Genomic DNA, 15080 nt, shown 5'->3' on the forward strand with positions numbered 1-15080 from the left:
CTGCACACAATTCTGGACCAGGACAGGTACAAGTAATTGCTGCTGCAAGGCAGGAGCTTGGCTACCACTTTATGGCCTATCAGTTTCAAAGAGAGAGGCTGCATCACTCATGCTACAGAAATCACTGTGTACAACATGCTTTCCTTTGTTTTCAGTAGCCCACTGAGTTTCTAACACGGACTGGGACAAAGTAGGCTGTAAAAGTCAGTAACTCCTGTCACTTACTTGGCTTGGAGTTCAGGATGACGTTTTCAGCAGTGTGCTGGGGTGGAAACCTGCAGTTGTCTCCTTGGCCCTCACTGCTGCCATACTCTATGACTTCCACTTGTCCCAGGGGCACACTCCACTTCAACAAATACCTCTGGCCAGTTGTCAAAGTGCCACTGCTTTCGTAGGAAGAGCTGGAAGATGCACAAATATTGCTGTGACAAGCAACTCTGGCTCATGGCATCCCACCTATTGCCTTAGCTTCTCAAATCTGCTGTTCAGCAGCTTGAGTAGAGTGCACAACTGGAAACAAACACCTGCATCACTCTGACCCTTCCTGGGGTGCAAAGAGCAGCTGTGCAGGTGCCAATAATCTTGTTTACAAACATCATAGCACTGCCAGCAACAGTCCCTGCATTTCTACAGCAAGGCATAAAGGACCATTTTTTAAGATCCATGTGCATTTTGACATCCTAATATAAGCATTTGGGGGTGACCTCCTGGCTCTCTGCAACTCCTGCCAGGGCTGGAGAGAGGTGTGGGATGTGTGTCCTGCCAGGGCTGAGGGAGAGGAGAGAGGGAATGGCCTTGAGCTGAGCCAGGGCAGAGTCAGATTGGGGGTGAGGAGAAATGTTTTCCCTGTTGTGGTGTTCAGCACTGGGATATTGCCCAGGGAGGTGGTGCAGTCACCATCCCTGGAGGTGTTTCAGAGGTGTCTGATGTGGCACTGCAGGATCTGGGTTAGGGTTTAGGAGTTCCAGCAGTGACAGGTTCATGGTTGGACTGGATGATCTTAGAGGTCTCCTCCAAACCTCGATGGTTCTGATTCTTTACAGCAAATCTCTCTAGCTGCTGTGGCTTCTGAGAGTAATCCCACCTGAACTATGCTAAAGTGTATGTATCACAACAGGCATGGCAGAGGGAAGAGCTCACTAGGAACAGAAATGACATTGAAACTAATTTCCCTCTGTTTCCTTCATTCCCTTATTCCCATTCAAGCACATAGAACAAACATTTATTATGGAGGACAAAAGAGATGTTAAAGTGAACAAATAAGGTTCACCTCACAGAAAGTATGACTGGAATGCAGGAGTTAAATGCTTGGGAGACCTCAGCAAAATACATTTATTGAGGACAGTACCTAAACACTGAAGTTGTGCTCATCAGCTGACACAGTCACACTTTTGGTTCAGTGAAGAGGCAAATACCAACAAAACACACACAAGCCACAGCTTAAGTAAACATTTATAAATTCTTGATTCAACCCAAAAAAGAAAACAAAGCTGTGCAGGACACTAAGTAACATCCAAGTGTTACTAACAATCTGAAGTATTTGTAAAGGCACAGACAACAGGATAATTAACATGAGCTGCTTCATTTTCTGAAGTGCAGTTATTGCATGGCACTTTGCACTCACTAACACAGAACCATCAAGGCTGGAGGAGACTCTGACCATCCAGTCCAACCCTGAACCTGTCACTGCTGGAGCCCCCAAACCCTAACCCAGATCCTGCAGTGCCACATCAGACACCTCTGAAACACCTCCAGGGATGGTGACTGCACCACCTCCCTGGGCAATATCCAGTGCTGAACACCACAACAGGGAAAACATTTCTCCTCACCCCCAATCTGACTCTGCCCTGGCTCAGCTCAAGGCCATTCCCTCTCTCCTCTCCCTGCAGCTGTGACAGGACAGACCAAACATTCACACACCTAGAAAAATATGTACTGTGTTCATACTTTGGTAATAAACCAAGATACCAACTCATATTTTTCTTCAGAAAAGCTGTTCTTGGAAGATTTTCATGCTCCATGTTCTCTTTGTCAGAATGTACCATCACATCAAGCAATTTGGGATGCAAACAACATCTGAATGGGAATGTGACCTTGGCACACACAGAGCTTTAGAAACAGTGATAATCACAGCCAACAAAAGCACAGAGAGCACTATGAGAAATGCTTCCTTCAAGCACCTCAGCTTTGATCCTCAGATGTTTGGTTTCAGAGATAAAAACCCTTTCCCATCTGTAACTCTGTTAGTGATTTCCAGGTTTGTTTTGGCGACATGCATCAACTTTGTGTTGGTTTTTGTGTTGTGGGTGGGATTTTTTTGGGTTTCCCATGGGGTTTGGGGGGGGTTGGGTTTTTTTTTAACTTGAAAATTGTGTCAAGTTACAGATTTGTGTGTGTGTGTGACAGTATGACTAAGGGAGAAGAGAAGAGAGTCCTCCCTTGCCATGTCTGCATTCCTCTCAGCACCACTGCACAGCAGTAACTGGACACCACAGAGCACTGCTCTCTGCAAGCTCCAACTGATATCATTTCCTTACAGATTTACTCCAGAACTTCCAAGCACCATCAACTCAGAGGTCTATAACAAAGCTTCATTTATTATGACTACTCCTAGAAATCATTAGTAAATACAACCATAAAACAAATGTCAGGAAGTGTCATTTTTTCCAGCTGAAGCCTGAATGGTCATCTGAACAGATACGGATCAAGTCTTACCGAATATTTACTGTTGCACACATCAGCACATCGTTCAGCATGAAGAGTCGCCGTTCCTTGGTTTTGATGATTTCTCCTTTGTCATTGTAGACTGTCTCCACCATATCATCAGTGCGTATGAGGTACCTGTTCCCACTGCTGAGCAGCTGCAGAGTGAAAACAGAACAGCATGGGATGCTACACATGGGACAGCTGGGCAAGAAAATCAGAGAAAATACACAATCACAGGCTCAGTCAGATTGGAAGGGACCACAGTGGGTCACTGGTCCCACCTCCTACTCCAGCAGGGCCAGCCCAGAGCTCATGGCTCAGGGTTGTGTCCAGAGGGGTCTGGAATATCTGCAGTGAGGAGAATCCATGACCTCTCTGGGCAATCTGCTCAGTGCTCAGGGACTGCACAGGAAAAAAGTTCTTCCTCAAGGACTAGAAAACCACTCTCCCTTCCACCATCCTTTCCCACTCCCTTACCTTGTTCAGGTAACGCTCGTTCATGGCCTTAGCTATCTGTTTGATCTCGCAGCGCTGATCTGCATCCCTTTTCCTCTCGTTCAGCTTCTCTGCCAGAGTCTCCAGCTCTGTGAGAGCCATCTGCAGAGGCAACCTGTCAGGATGGCCCTTAGTAGTGTTCTTCAGCATATCCTGAGGGGAAATTAGAAAACAAAGCAAAAATCAGATTTGATTTCAAAGCCAAGGTGAGAAGATTACAGGATGTAAAGTCACAACTCCACCCCTTTCTGAGTACTGCTGAAGAACAAGGCCCATTTCATGGACATTCAGACAGCACATTGCTTACCTTCCTCAGGGCCTTAACAATCCTTAAAAAGCATTGCCCCTCACATCCAATCTGGCCCTGCCCTGCCTCAGCTTATGAGCTCTGGTATAAACACATCTCTTTGGTAAACATTATTTACCTGCAGAAGTAGAATGAACTGTGGAAAACGCTGGATAGGTTTCATCATCAAACCATAGAGTGTGATTCGGTCAGGGCTTGACTCCTGGCACTGCTGCAATGCAAGAAAGACACAATTTATTGCCATAAGCTCATTTCCATCAGTTAGAGAACGAAAGCAAAACATTTCCTAAGGGTTCTCCTCCACCACGTACATCAATTTTAACAGTAGGACCATAAAGTTTCCAATTACTGTAAAGATCTAAAAATATTAAAGCTTTTCTAAAGAAAATCACCATTAAAATGATGTGCTGTTACTGAACTGAAATCTGCTCTTCATCAGATGCAGCTGGGCTGAAGCCACACCAGCAATACATGTCTATAGTGATAGAGCATGATGTTTTTACAGAACCAGTGCATGAAACTTCTGCTTCTCTTCAAGCACAGCAAAAAGAAGGTGCTTGTTCCAGGTCTTAGATTTGAAAAATGTAAGAGATCTGTTGATTTATAGCCTGTAACTTACTATTGCTGTTCTGTTCCTTAAGGCTAAGAGACTATAAATCTCTAACTCCCTATGGGTTTCTAAGAGGAAACCTAAGGAAAACACCATAATGTCAGTGCTATGCAAGCAGAGATTTTCATCATCTTTAGTAGAAGAAACTAAGGAAAAGAAGGTTGATCTATGATTGGAAAGAAAAAGGTAAGAATCCACTATTTCAGTTATCAGGAATGGCAGATCATGGAATCATAGAAATATCAAGGCTGGAGGAGACCTCTAAGAACATCCAGTCCAACCATTAACCTGTCACTGCTGGAACCACCAAACCCTAACCCAGATCCTCCAGTGCCACATCAGACACCTCTGAAACACCTCCAGGGATGGTGACTGCACCACCTCCCTGGGCAATATCCAGTGCTGAACACCACAACAGGCAAAACATTTCTCCTCACACCCAATCTGACTCTGCCCTGGCTCAGTTTATGACCATCCCCTCTACTTCTCAAACTAGACACTTTGATTTAGGGATAAACCCAAACAAACTTCATTTCCCTGTGCAGAACAGCCCCATTTGTATAAGCTATTTCAACATCTGGAAATATTTTGGCCAGAAATAGGGAGAGCAGAGGAAATACTCAATATTAAAACCAAAGCAAACCTAAACACTATTGAACTGGTGCTGTGTTTCAATTGCTATTTATTGCCACAACAATTTGTTTCCAATGTTATCTCCACCAATATCCAAACAGCAGGAGTGAAGATTCTGCACTCCATCACTGCTGGGCAAATGAGAAATGAAAGGTACAGAGATTTCTTTTTGCCATCATAGTTTGGTCATGAATGCCCAGCTCTGAGCAGCACCAGTGCAGGACTGACAACAAAACCACTCTGCACTTCAAAGTACATCCCAAAACACGTCACATCCTTATCCAGACAATACAGCAGTGGAAGTGAATTCCCTGGAGAGTTTTTGTGCCAAACCTATAAAAGATAAACCCAAAGCCCATAGAAGCTGTGAGACAATATACAGTATCAGCAGAAAATTTCCTCCTAACTTATCCTTCCTCATTTATATAGGCACAGCTGTTTTCAGCTGGAAAGAACTCACCTTTAAGAAGTCCAAAAAGGCAGGTTTGGTGGCACAGGATTTCTTGAGGATCCCTACTGCTGTGCTGAAATTGTTCACATATTCACTGTAGGCATCCAACACCATGGACTTGGAGAACTGGAAAGACAAAAGGGCAAACCTTAGCTGCAGATACAAAAGACCCATGAAAGCAGAGCTATCTAGACCTCAAGGATTTGCCTCACTTGGAGCTAAGAGCTTTGCTTCTCCTGAGTCCACAGAAATACTGGTGAAACCCAAAATGATCTCTCTGTGGAAGACAGGGTGGAAACAAAGGTGTAACAGCTCTGAACTGCAAAACAGATTTACATCACTTGGCTGCAAGACTAGGGCAGAGCCTGAGGACTACGAAAGGCACCCACTGAGGTTCAAAGTGCTGCCTGGGTCTCCTGATCATCTCACTGCTACCAGCCTGTCTTCCAGGTGTCCCTGCCCAGGGCAGGGCTTGGGGCTGGGTGAGCTCTAAGCTCCATTCCAACCCCTAAAACTCTATGAGTTTATGAATTCAGGACATCACCTACTGTGGTATTTTTCAACTGGCAAACTACTATGTCTGACTCCCTACTCTGTAAGGGACGTGAGCCTCAGTCTCACCTTAATTTTGGTGGCCTTGTGGGCCCCTTAATTCCTCAGAAAAACAAACTGTTTACTTAAATGCCTGAAAGCTTGATCAAAGCCTGAAAATTCTGCTCCCAGTCCTCTCACATCTGCTGGCCAAGCCCAGGACATGTGTTGGTGTCACTTCCCTCACCAGGAGGGTACATACAAGCTCTGACAGTTGCCACAGGCATTGGAGAATATGGGAATACAGCAGCCAAGTTAGACAGATAGATCTGGAGATGGAATGGCAAGCCTGAGATAAAAGCAGATCCTCTGTTCAAATGCATTTGCTTACTGAAGCAACAAAGACATCCCCGATCATCTCCACAGAGTCCCACTCGGACACGCGACTCGCCAGGGCAATCTGGAACATGGAATGGCACTGAAGGATCTCCTTAATCCGATAAAACACCATTTTAAGCTTCCTTTCACTCAGTAATTTTGGTTCCATGTCTGAAAGAGGCTTCTCATATTGCTGGGGGAGGCAAAAAAGAGCAAATAGATTGAAACAAACAAGCAAAAAAATGGACTTCTACAAACAGAAAAACCAACTTATTTAACAGTGCACACACACAAAATCACAGAACATTTGGCATGAAGCATCTGTGGCAAAACCTGTGAGAGTCATATGACAGATACTCTAAGGGTTTGATTATTTTTCAGACTTTCAAAGTGAAAAATACAAAAGAGATGAAGGTACCTCCAGGATTCTTTTGAGAGCATCCACATAATTCTTCTCACTGTCAACGACAGAGCCCAAAATATACCTTCTCACCACCTGTTGAGACAACAAAGTTTGGTGCAAAGCTCTCATCAGGTAACAAACTCAGCATAGCTGGGAATAGTGATGGCAGAGCTTGTCCATTAACAAAACACAAGAAATAGAAAGCAATTTCCATCCCTCAACTGCACTAGAACATTACTGCACCTCTTCAAAAGTAATTCCAGTTACTATTGATCTAAACCCATTTATTTTAAAGATGATGATTATTGTTGGGTTTTTTTATTTTTTGGGTTTGGTTTTTTTTGGGGTGTTTTTTTTTTTTTTTTTTTTTGCTGCCTGGTGTAACTCCAAGCTTTACTTTTAAAACTTGTGCTGTAACTTTGGCCTTTGGGCAATGCTCTCTGGCACATGGTGTGACTCTTAGGGCTCAGTGTGATTCTTAGGGATCATAGATTCATATAATTTTAGGGGTTGGAATGGAGCTCAGAGCTCACCCAGCCCCAAGCCCTGCCCTGGGCAGGGACACCTCCCAGCAGAGCAGGTTGCTCAAGGCTCATCCAACCTGGCTGTGAACACTGCCAGGGTTGGGGCAGCCACAGCCTCCCTGGGCACCCTGGTCTCACCACCCTTAGAGTAAACAACATTTTTCTCACATCTAACCTAGACTTTCCCTCCTTCAGTCTGAACCCAATATCCTGTGCAGGGCCAGGAGTTGGACTTGGGTGATCCTTGTGAGTCCCTTTCAGCTGAGGACATTCCATGACCCTATGACCCTCAGAGGTATCAGTGTAGGCACTAAAGGGAACCAGTGGTGTTGGCTGCTTTGGTGAGTTGCTGCAATGAAACAGGCAATGAGTTTTCCAAAATCAGTCCTCAATTTTATTTGTTTATTATATTCCATCAGTTTGTTAGGAATAACATGAAGGACAACCAAGCAAACACTAGTTGCCTTTCTAAGGTGAGGCCATATAAACTGCAGCACAGAGGAGCATCCAAGTCAGTCAGCACACTCTCCTGGGCACTACCATGCACGAGCCAAATCCCATCTCATCTATATTTATACGCACTGAGAGCTGTAAGAGCTGCAGGGAACGTTACCACAGTTCATGTTTACAAATTACAGGCTGTTCATCACTCCTCCTTCTCCACCTCCTGCTCCTGGCATCCAGCTCAGCATGCTTTGTGTGCATGTGCAGGTGACAGGACAGGAAGGGCTATGGAGCTGATCTGGTTTCAGATCTAAGCTCCTTGTCATTGATTAAATTTCTTGCTGGTTATAGGGATTTGTTTGCACCCAGATCCAGTGCCTCATCCTGCAGAGTCTTCCCAAGCAGCACTGAAGGACAACACAGAACAAGAGCAGGATCAAACCACTTTCCACAGCTAGGAGAGAAGGCAAAACAGCTTCTTCTGCTCTTTGAGGGAGCCTAAATGCCATGAGGCTCAAATCTGAGGGTTGTTTCTCTCAGCTCCTGACCCCCTCCTGTCTTCAAACCTCTACACTTGTACTTTGCATCATCAAGCACAGGTAATGTAAGGATTTTTCTTTCAAGTACTGCCATTTCAAAGGAGGACTTAAAAATCATCTGAGGCTTCGCTTAAAGATACGTACAGTAAAATTAGTTGTGTCTAATCTGTGTTTAGAATGGATTTAGCAGTGTCTGATTTGGTATAGTGCATCAGCTGCTCTGGTGAAGAGAACTAACTCTGCTTTCAGTCACAGTTCATTCTCCTGAAGAGTAAACAACTGTAGAAGAAAGAATTTCAGGCTCTATAATTCACAAAATGGATACTTCATTGTGCCTACAGGTTGCTGCGATAGATGTGAGCTACAATCCAAGGCACAGGATTCCCAGGCAGCAGGACTGAAACACAAACCATCGTGCCACCTGCTGTTGGAAGGCAACACATCCAGGGAACAGCTCCTGCAGCAGCTCCAGGGGAGGACAGGGAAATGCTGAAGGGACTGGAGCACCTCAGGGATGAGTTTTTCTTCTTCCAGCCTACATGTTGTAGGACTTAACATATTGCTTATTTTATTGCTTCTAGATCACAGATCATCATGTCTGGAAGAGGAAGAGCTCAATTTGTTTATTGATGTGGACTGTGTGCATACAGAAGCAATTATGACTCCCATGCCTGAAGGATTGTCCCAGCAGCAGGTAATAGGCCTGGGGAAATTCTGCCTCTTCTTCTTCCCCTTCTGCTCTGCATCAGTGGCTCTCAGGTGCCTTTGCTCTTCAGACATGTACAGCTTAAGTGAACATGAAATTCAGAGCTGGATAAGCAGTTTGTTGGAAACTGGTGTGTGGTATCAGCCCTGGATTCAGCCAGAATTGCAAAACGCTGCTTTGCATTATGGGATGAGCTGATGCCCAGGATGGAAGGAAGAACTTCTTTGCTGTGCAGTCCCTGAGCACTGAACAGATTGCCCAGAGAGGTCGTGGATTCTCCTCACTGCAGATATTCCAGACCCCTCTGGACACAACCCTGAGCCATGAGCTCTGGGCTGGCCCTGCTGGAGTAGGAGGTGGGACCAGTGACCCACTGTGGTCCCTTCCAACCCAACTGATTCTGGGATTCTGTTTCTGTTGGTACATGATGTAAAGGTACTGCAGACCAGCCTGGACTCAATGTCTGTCCCACAGTTGCCTCTGTGCCCCTGATTTCATTTCCAGTCCTGCATTCCTAACTCACAAACTTCCCATAACTCCAGAAGGCAAAGACTCCCAGCTCCATCCCTCACAAATGGAATGCCACAGGTTCAAAGTCACATCCAGCAGATAAAAGACTCAGCCAGACATTACTAAACCTCTCTGAATCACAGGGTCAGTCACCTCCTGAGCCATTCCCCTTCCACCTTCACTCCTCTGATCCTGTCCTGAGCAGGGGCTGCAGGGTTGTCTTCCCTTTCCCTAGCATTGCCTGATCACCCACTGGGCTTTGTTCCATGGGCTGCAACCTTCTCAGCGTGGTGTCCTCAGCTGCTTCCCACCTTCCAGCTCACCCACACAACCTGTAACTCACCTTATGGCTACAAGGGAACTCTGGAGACTGCTCCAAGTCCTGCTAAGGCAGAGGTTAAGTGCCACCCTCTGCTCCCACAGACCAGTCACCTCACAGGGGCTCAAGCTGGTAAGGCACAAATGGTCTCTGATCCATCTCTGCTGACTGTTCCCACTCACCCTCCTGTCCTACCCAACCCAGACAGAGCTCCCAGGAAAGTCTCAGCTGTCCCTTAGTTTGGATTTCTATTCATTTTCTGAAGATATTGACCAATTAACTCATGACCTAACACCACAAGGAACAAAAAACTCACATAGAGTTATCATCACTTGTCATAACAACCTGAACCCACAGGATATATTTGCAACCAAAATTTGTAACTGGTGCTGATTTCAGTGTTTTCTGAAGTGGTTTCCACAGTGACTAGAGAGTTTGAGGAGGAGAACAGCAAATACAACCTTCTGTAGCCTTGACTTTAAAAAACTTGTCCCCAGAAATCAAAAAACCTTTAGATTCAGAGAACATACACAATATTCTCTGCATTTTTACTGGAAACCCCAGTGCACCTGGAGCAATGTCTTCTGACTCAATAAAAATGCTTTTAGCCTCTTCTTTTTTACTCAAAACCATCACATTTAGTCTGAGTGTTCAGGTAGTGAAACAATAGAGTCATTATAGCTCATTCCATAATGCAAAGCAGCGTTTTGCAATTCTGGCTGAATCCAGGGCTGATACCACACACCAGTTTCCAACAAACTGCTTATCCAGCTCTGAATTTCATGTTCACTTAAGCTGTACATGTCTGAAGAGCAAAGGCACCTGAGAGCCACTGATGCAGAGCAGAAGGGGAAGAAGAAGAGGCAGAATTTCCCCAGGCCTATTACCTGCTGCTGGGACAATCCTTCAGGCATGGGAGTCATAATTGCTTCTGTATGCACACAGTCCACATCAATAAACAAATTGAGCTCTTCCTCTTCCAGACATGATGATCTGTGATCTAGAAGCAATAAAATAAGCAATATGTTAAGTCCTACAACATGTAGGCTGGAAGAAGAAAAAACGAAACAACAGAAAAGCAAAGATCCAACCCTCCAAGCACAGTAATTACACATTTCCACTTACCCAGCACTTCTGTATCATCTGTGAAATCATAGAAATACCACTACCAACAGGTTACTTAATAGAGAACATCTTTCAAAGGTATCCTAAGTTCCACACAGCAGGAGACAGCCTGGGCAGCTCTGCTTTGAACCCTACTCCCCTTGGTGAGAGCACAGCTGTGCAGTGCAGGGCATGGCAACAGGGGTTTAAACACTGCAGCTCCAGGGCTCAGAGTGTTCAAATAAATTATCTCTGGGAGCAAATTAAGCATACACAAAATATGATCCAGCTTTACAGAGGTCATACACCTTCCATCACTGAGATAGAGGAAGTAGCCAAGTTTACTGGAATCAGAGTCATAGAACCATCAAGGCTGGAGGAAACCTCTGAGATCATCCAGTCCAACTCTTAACCTGTCACTGCTGGAACCCCTAAACCCTAACCCAGATCCTCCAGTGCCACATCAGACACCTCTGAAACACCTCCAGGGATGGTGACTCCAACACCTCCCTGGGCAATCTAGTCCAGCCTTGTTCAAGTCTTGATGGTTTTAGCTTCCTGAAGTTACTACCATTCATTTAGTTGGGCAGAGACTCAAGAAAAAAGTCATACTCCTTCTCAGACTTATCCTAAAGAAGAAACCAGTTCCAGTCACTATCTCCTGCCTCCATGGGCAGCTGCTGGTGAGGCTCATGACAAAGGGCTGACACTTGCTTTCATCTACAGAGAGAACACAAACACCTCTGGCTTTTTTGACTTTGGTCCACTTTGTTTTCCCAAGACAAATTCAGCTTTCACCCAAAATCATCAAACTGATCAAACAACAGTCTTTCCTCCTACTTCTTCTCTTAAGCACCAAAAGCATTTGTTATCCCTTGACAAGGAGGAACATCTTTAATAGCCAACTATGACTCCACTGAAAACCATGTCAGAACAGCAGGTTTTCCTGACACTAGGGAGTTACTTGACGGCAAGAACAGGACAGATTCAGCAACTTATCATTTCTATGCTCCCATCTACCAAAACCTAGACAGCCTTTGTGCACTCTTTGGTGGGATTTTTGTGGTTGTTTTTAAGTTGACTCTTCTCTGTGGTCCTTAGATCTCTCAGGTCACTCAGGGTCTTGTCCAAAACACCAAACTACTCAAGATGCATTGTCCATACTGTCATCTGAACTGAGTGTGATACATGTCTGATTTCTTGCATCTAGTTCTCAGCACCCAGGATAAAAATCCTCTAGGCCACTCATTTTCTCTCTCAGCAATTACCAGAGAGAATAACAAAGGGAAACAATCATTGGCACATACCTTGGGAAATGAAAGATTTTGTTCTAATGAAGGAACGACCCTTCTTCACAGCTGCTTTTGTCTTTTCCAGTCCATCTTTGGTGCCTTCTCTAGCAGCTCTCATAAGCTTCTGCATCTGTAAATAACAACAATAGAGTCTACATGTTCAGGGAACAACAGGAACACATTTGGGCCTGCACACCATACAAAGGCACCTTGACAACTACACCATCACAAAGTTGAGGCTAGGAGGTCTCTAGTTCCAGGAACATGCAACAAGTAGACAGATCCATGAGGGCTCAGATCTGAGTACCTGCATTTCTCAATGAAATGACACCTGGAGAAAGGGACTGACTCTCACTGTATGCAAGTCTAAAGCAGCAGAAATGCTGAAGAACTTTCTGCATCAACCATGAACTCAGAACAGTCTCAAGTGCTCAGCTCTACATTACACAGCAAACACCTACTGTGCACAGGTCATTAAGGGCCAAAGTTCTTGTTCATCTTCCAACGTCCTAATGACTCTGCCAAAGGATTTCTGACCTAAAGACTCACTTCTGTATTAACTCTCTCTTAAATACTGTTGTGCAGACAATGTTACAACCAATAATTTCACTAATTGAAGAAATGAGTGGATTCAATTAAGAACTACATAATCATATAATGCACTACCAGAGCAAAATGAAATCTCATCCAAAAAAAGTGTTGCTTTTGCTAGAAAATGCTTATTAAAAACATACTTTGTACTTTTTCTTGCCCGAAATGACACCACAGCAAAAACTAACCACTACTGGGAGAACACAAACAAAGCTGTCTTGCTGCAACCAGGAAATTTATGGGTTTGAGGCAAAGCTCTTAGCAGAAGTTCAGCCTTTTCAAACTGGCTCCATTCAGAGTGGACATTCTGAGCCCACAGAGGTGGCTGGAGAGCCAGGCCAGGCCACTCCTGTGGAGCACAGCCAGGACTGTGATACACTTGGCCAGCTCTGGGATGAAGGCACCAGTCAGCAGGTAAAGGCAGTGCCTTATCTTCTGAGACTGTCAGCATTAAAAGCATGAGGAAAAGTCCTGGACCAAGTAATTTTAAGACTATAGCAATATTAAAGCCTTTAATTTAAAACCTCATAGTAATAACAATCCAGAACATTGAGAATTCACTTCACACAAATTATTGTCCACTTTTTCAACTGCTATTAGAAGACAACATTGTCTGTGTTGCTTTTTCAATTGCTATTAGAAGACAACATTGTCTGTGTTGGAAAAGCAATGACTTAAACACAGCTAGTCACAAAAATCAACTACACTACCTTCAGCTCATGTTTTTGCCTTAGTTGCTGAATCTCTACTGCTCCCACAGTGTTTGCCATCAAATCTCTCATCTTTCTTTCATAATGCTCCTTTAACCGTGTTAGGTCATGAGAAAGCTACAGTGTACAAAGAGACACAACCTTTTCAACAAGCTGCAGAACAAACTTCATGCTAAACTACTCCCAAAAATCACACCTACTGCCCCATCTGCCTACAGATACACACACCAGAGGGAAAACTGCCACTGAGGGAAGTTCCAGCCTGAAGAACAAGTCATCATGAGGGTCAGTGAGGCTCAGTGCTGCTCCTGCCCTTGGCACACAACAGCCCAAGCAGCTCCAGGCTGGGGAGCAGTGGGGACAGAGGTGTTGGGCACAAAGGGCCTTGAGCTGAGCCAGGGCAGAGTCAGATTGGGGGTGAGGAGAAATGTTTTCCCTGTTGTGGTGTTCAGCACTGGGATATTGCCCAGGGAGGTGGTGCAGTCACCATCCCTGGAGGTGTTTCAGAGGTGTCTGATGTGGCACTGCAGGATCTGGGTTAGGGTTTGGGGGTTCCAGCAGTGACAGGTTAAAGGTTAAGTCTGATGATCTTAGAGGTCTCCTCCAATCTTGGTGATTCTATGATTCTAAGATAAGAAATCTACAAACTGAAAACAAGAGTTCCATGATGTAACACACCCTGGTCACAACCAGCCCCTACACCCTCCAGCCACAGGGAGCTGGTGCAGCTCTCTGTTCCCAGCTGTGAAGTGGCTGTGGGAGGGTCTGTCCCAGTCAGCACACACTGGGGGCCCTGAGTGCTCTGCAGTGACTCTGGGCACCTAGCCCAGCCCTGCCTGTCCCACCAGCCCTGCACTCCTTGCCCCCAGCACTCAGAGCAGGGAACAGGCTGCCCAGGGCCAGGCAAGGCTTGCCCCTCACAGGGGCAGAAGGAGAGGAGCCAAAGCAGCAGGAGAACAGGAGTCCAGGGCTCCTCCTGATGTGCAGTGAAGAGATGTGGCAAGGACAGGCACACACATCCCTGTGCCTCCTGTCTCCTGCAGCATGGATGGAGCATTTTAACCATGTCCCCTCTCTTCTCTCCTTAATAAATGGCACAGAGTTCTCTTTGATTCCAAGAATCTTTTGTTTTCAGGGCTTTTCTTAGCTCAGTTATCTTCAAACAACCCAAGTGCCACAGATCTAAGGCAGAAATGTAGGGAACACTGGTGAAGAGTGTCATGATCTTAGAACATGTAAAGATCCCAAACCTTCAATTCCTGTCAGGCTTACCCCAAACAGTTCTGCACATTATTTTCCACACTTACCACCTGCACTAATTTAAGAGCTGCAAAAGAAGGAAAGGTGAGGAACAGCCCAGAAGCAAAAATAATCTCATTTTTACTTTCATTAGTATCAATCCAGGATTTTTCTTTTTTCTTTTTTTGGTGAGAAGCTTCTGCTTAACATTTTCATCTTTTCTTTTCCCTGTTACATTTCAGTGTGTACTGTCACTTCCACACTGATCCACATGTCCTTTATAAAGATGCTGTTGGCATTTGAAACTGAGTTGAGGAAAAGAGAAATGCAGAGGAGAAAGCCAAGTGCTGGAGAGCTGGATAACCCCAGTGAGTGAGCAGCACTGTGAGATACATACATGTTTCTTGTGGTTGCCACGCAAAAAGGAGCTGGGAATTCCATTCTTGCACTCAGAATCACTCTGCTCTTCATAGCTTTCAAACTCACTCGAGCTCCAGCCATACTCCAGAGAGCTGTTCCCACCATCATCACCATTTTCAACGTCATCATAAATCATTTCCTCTGCACAAATTAAACCAAAAAAAAAAA

At 45.0% G+C, this 15080-nt stretch overlaps 1 protein-coding gene across 1 annotated transcript; it reads right to left on the reverse strand.

Annotated features, from left to right (window-relative positions):
* Positions 1–217: 217 nt before the first annotated feature.
* Positions 218–15057, reverse strand: LOC103806460 (rho guanine nucleotide exchange factor 10-like; the record flags this gene model as incomplete). Its single annotated transcript, XM_009079152.1, has 11 exons — positions 218–401; positions 2716–2861; positions 3184–3354; positions 3627–3719; positions 5212–5328; positions 6125–6304; positions 6530–6607; positions 10444–10556; positions 11968–12082; positions 13254–13370; positions 14890–15057. Coding segments are annotated over 11 exons (1482 nt in total), but the record flags the coding sequence as incomplete, so codon positions are not given.
* Positions 15058–15080: the final 23 nt, after the last annotated feature.

The sequence above is a fragment of the Acanthisitta chloris genome, unplaced genomic scaffold (genome assembly GCF_000695815.1).
Source record: "Acanthisitta chloris isolate BGI_N310 unplaced genomic scaffold, ASM69581v1 scaffold43157, whole genome shotgun sequence".
NCBI classification, from domain to species: Eukaryota; Metazoa; Chordata; class Aves; order Passeriformes; family Acanthisittidae; genus Acanthisitta; species Acanthisitta chloris.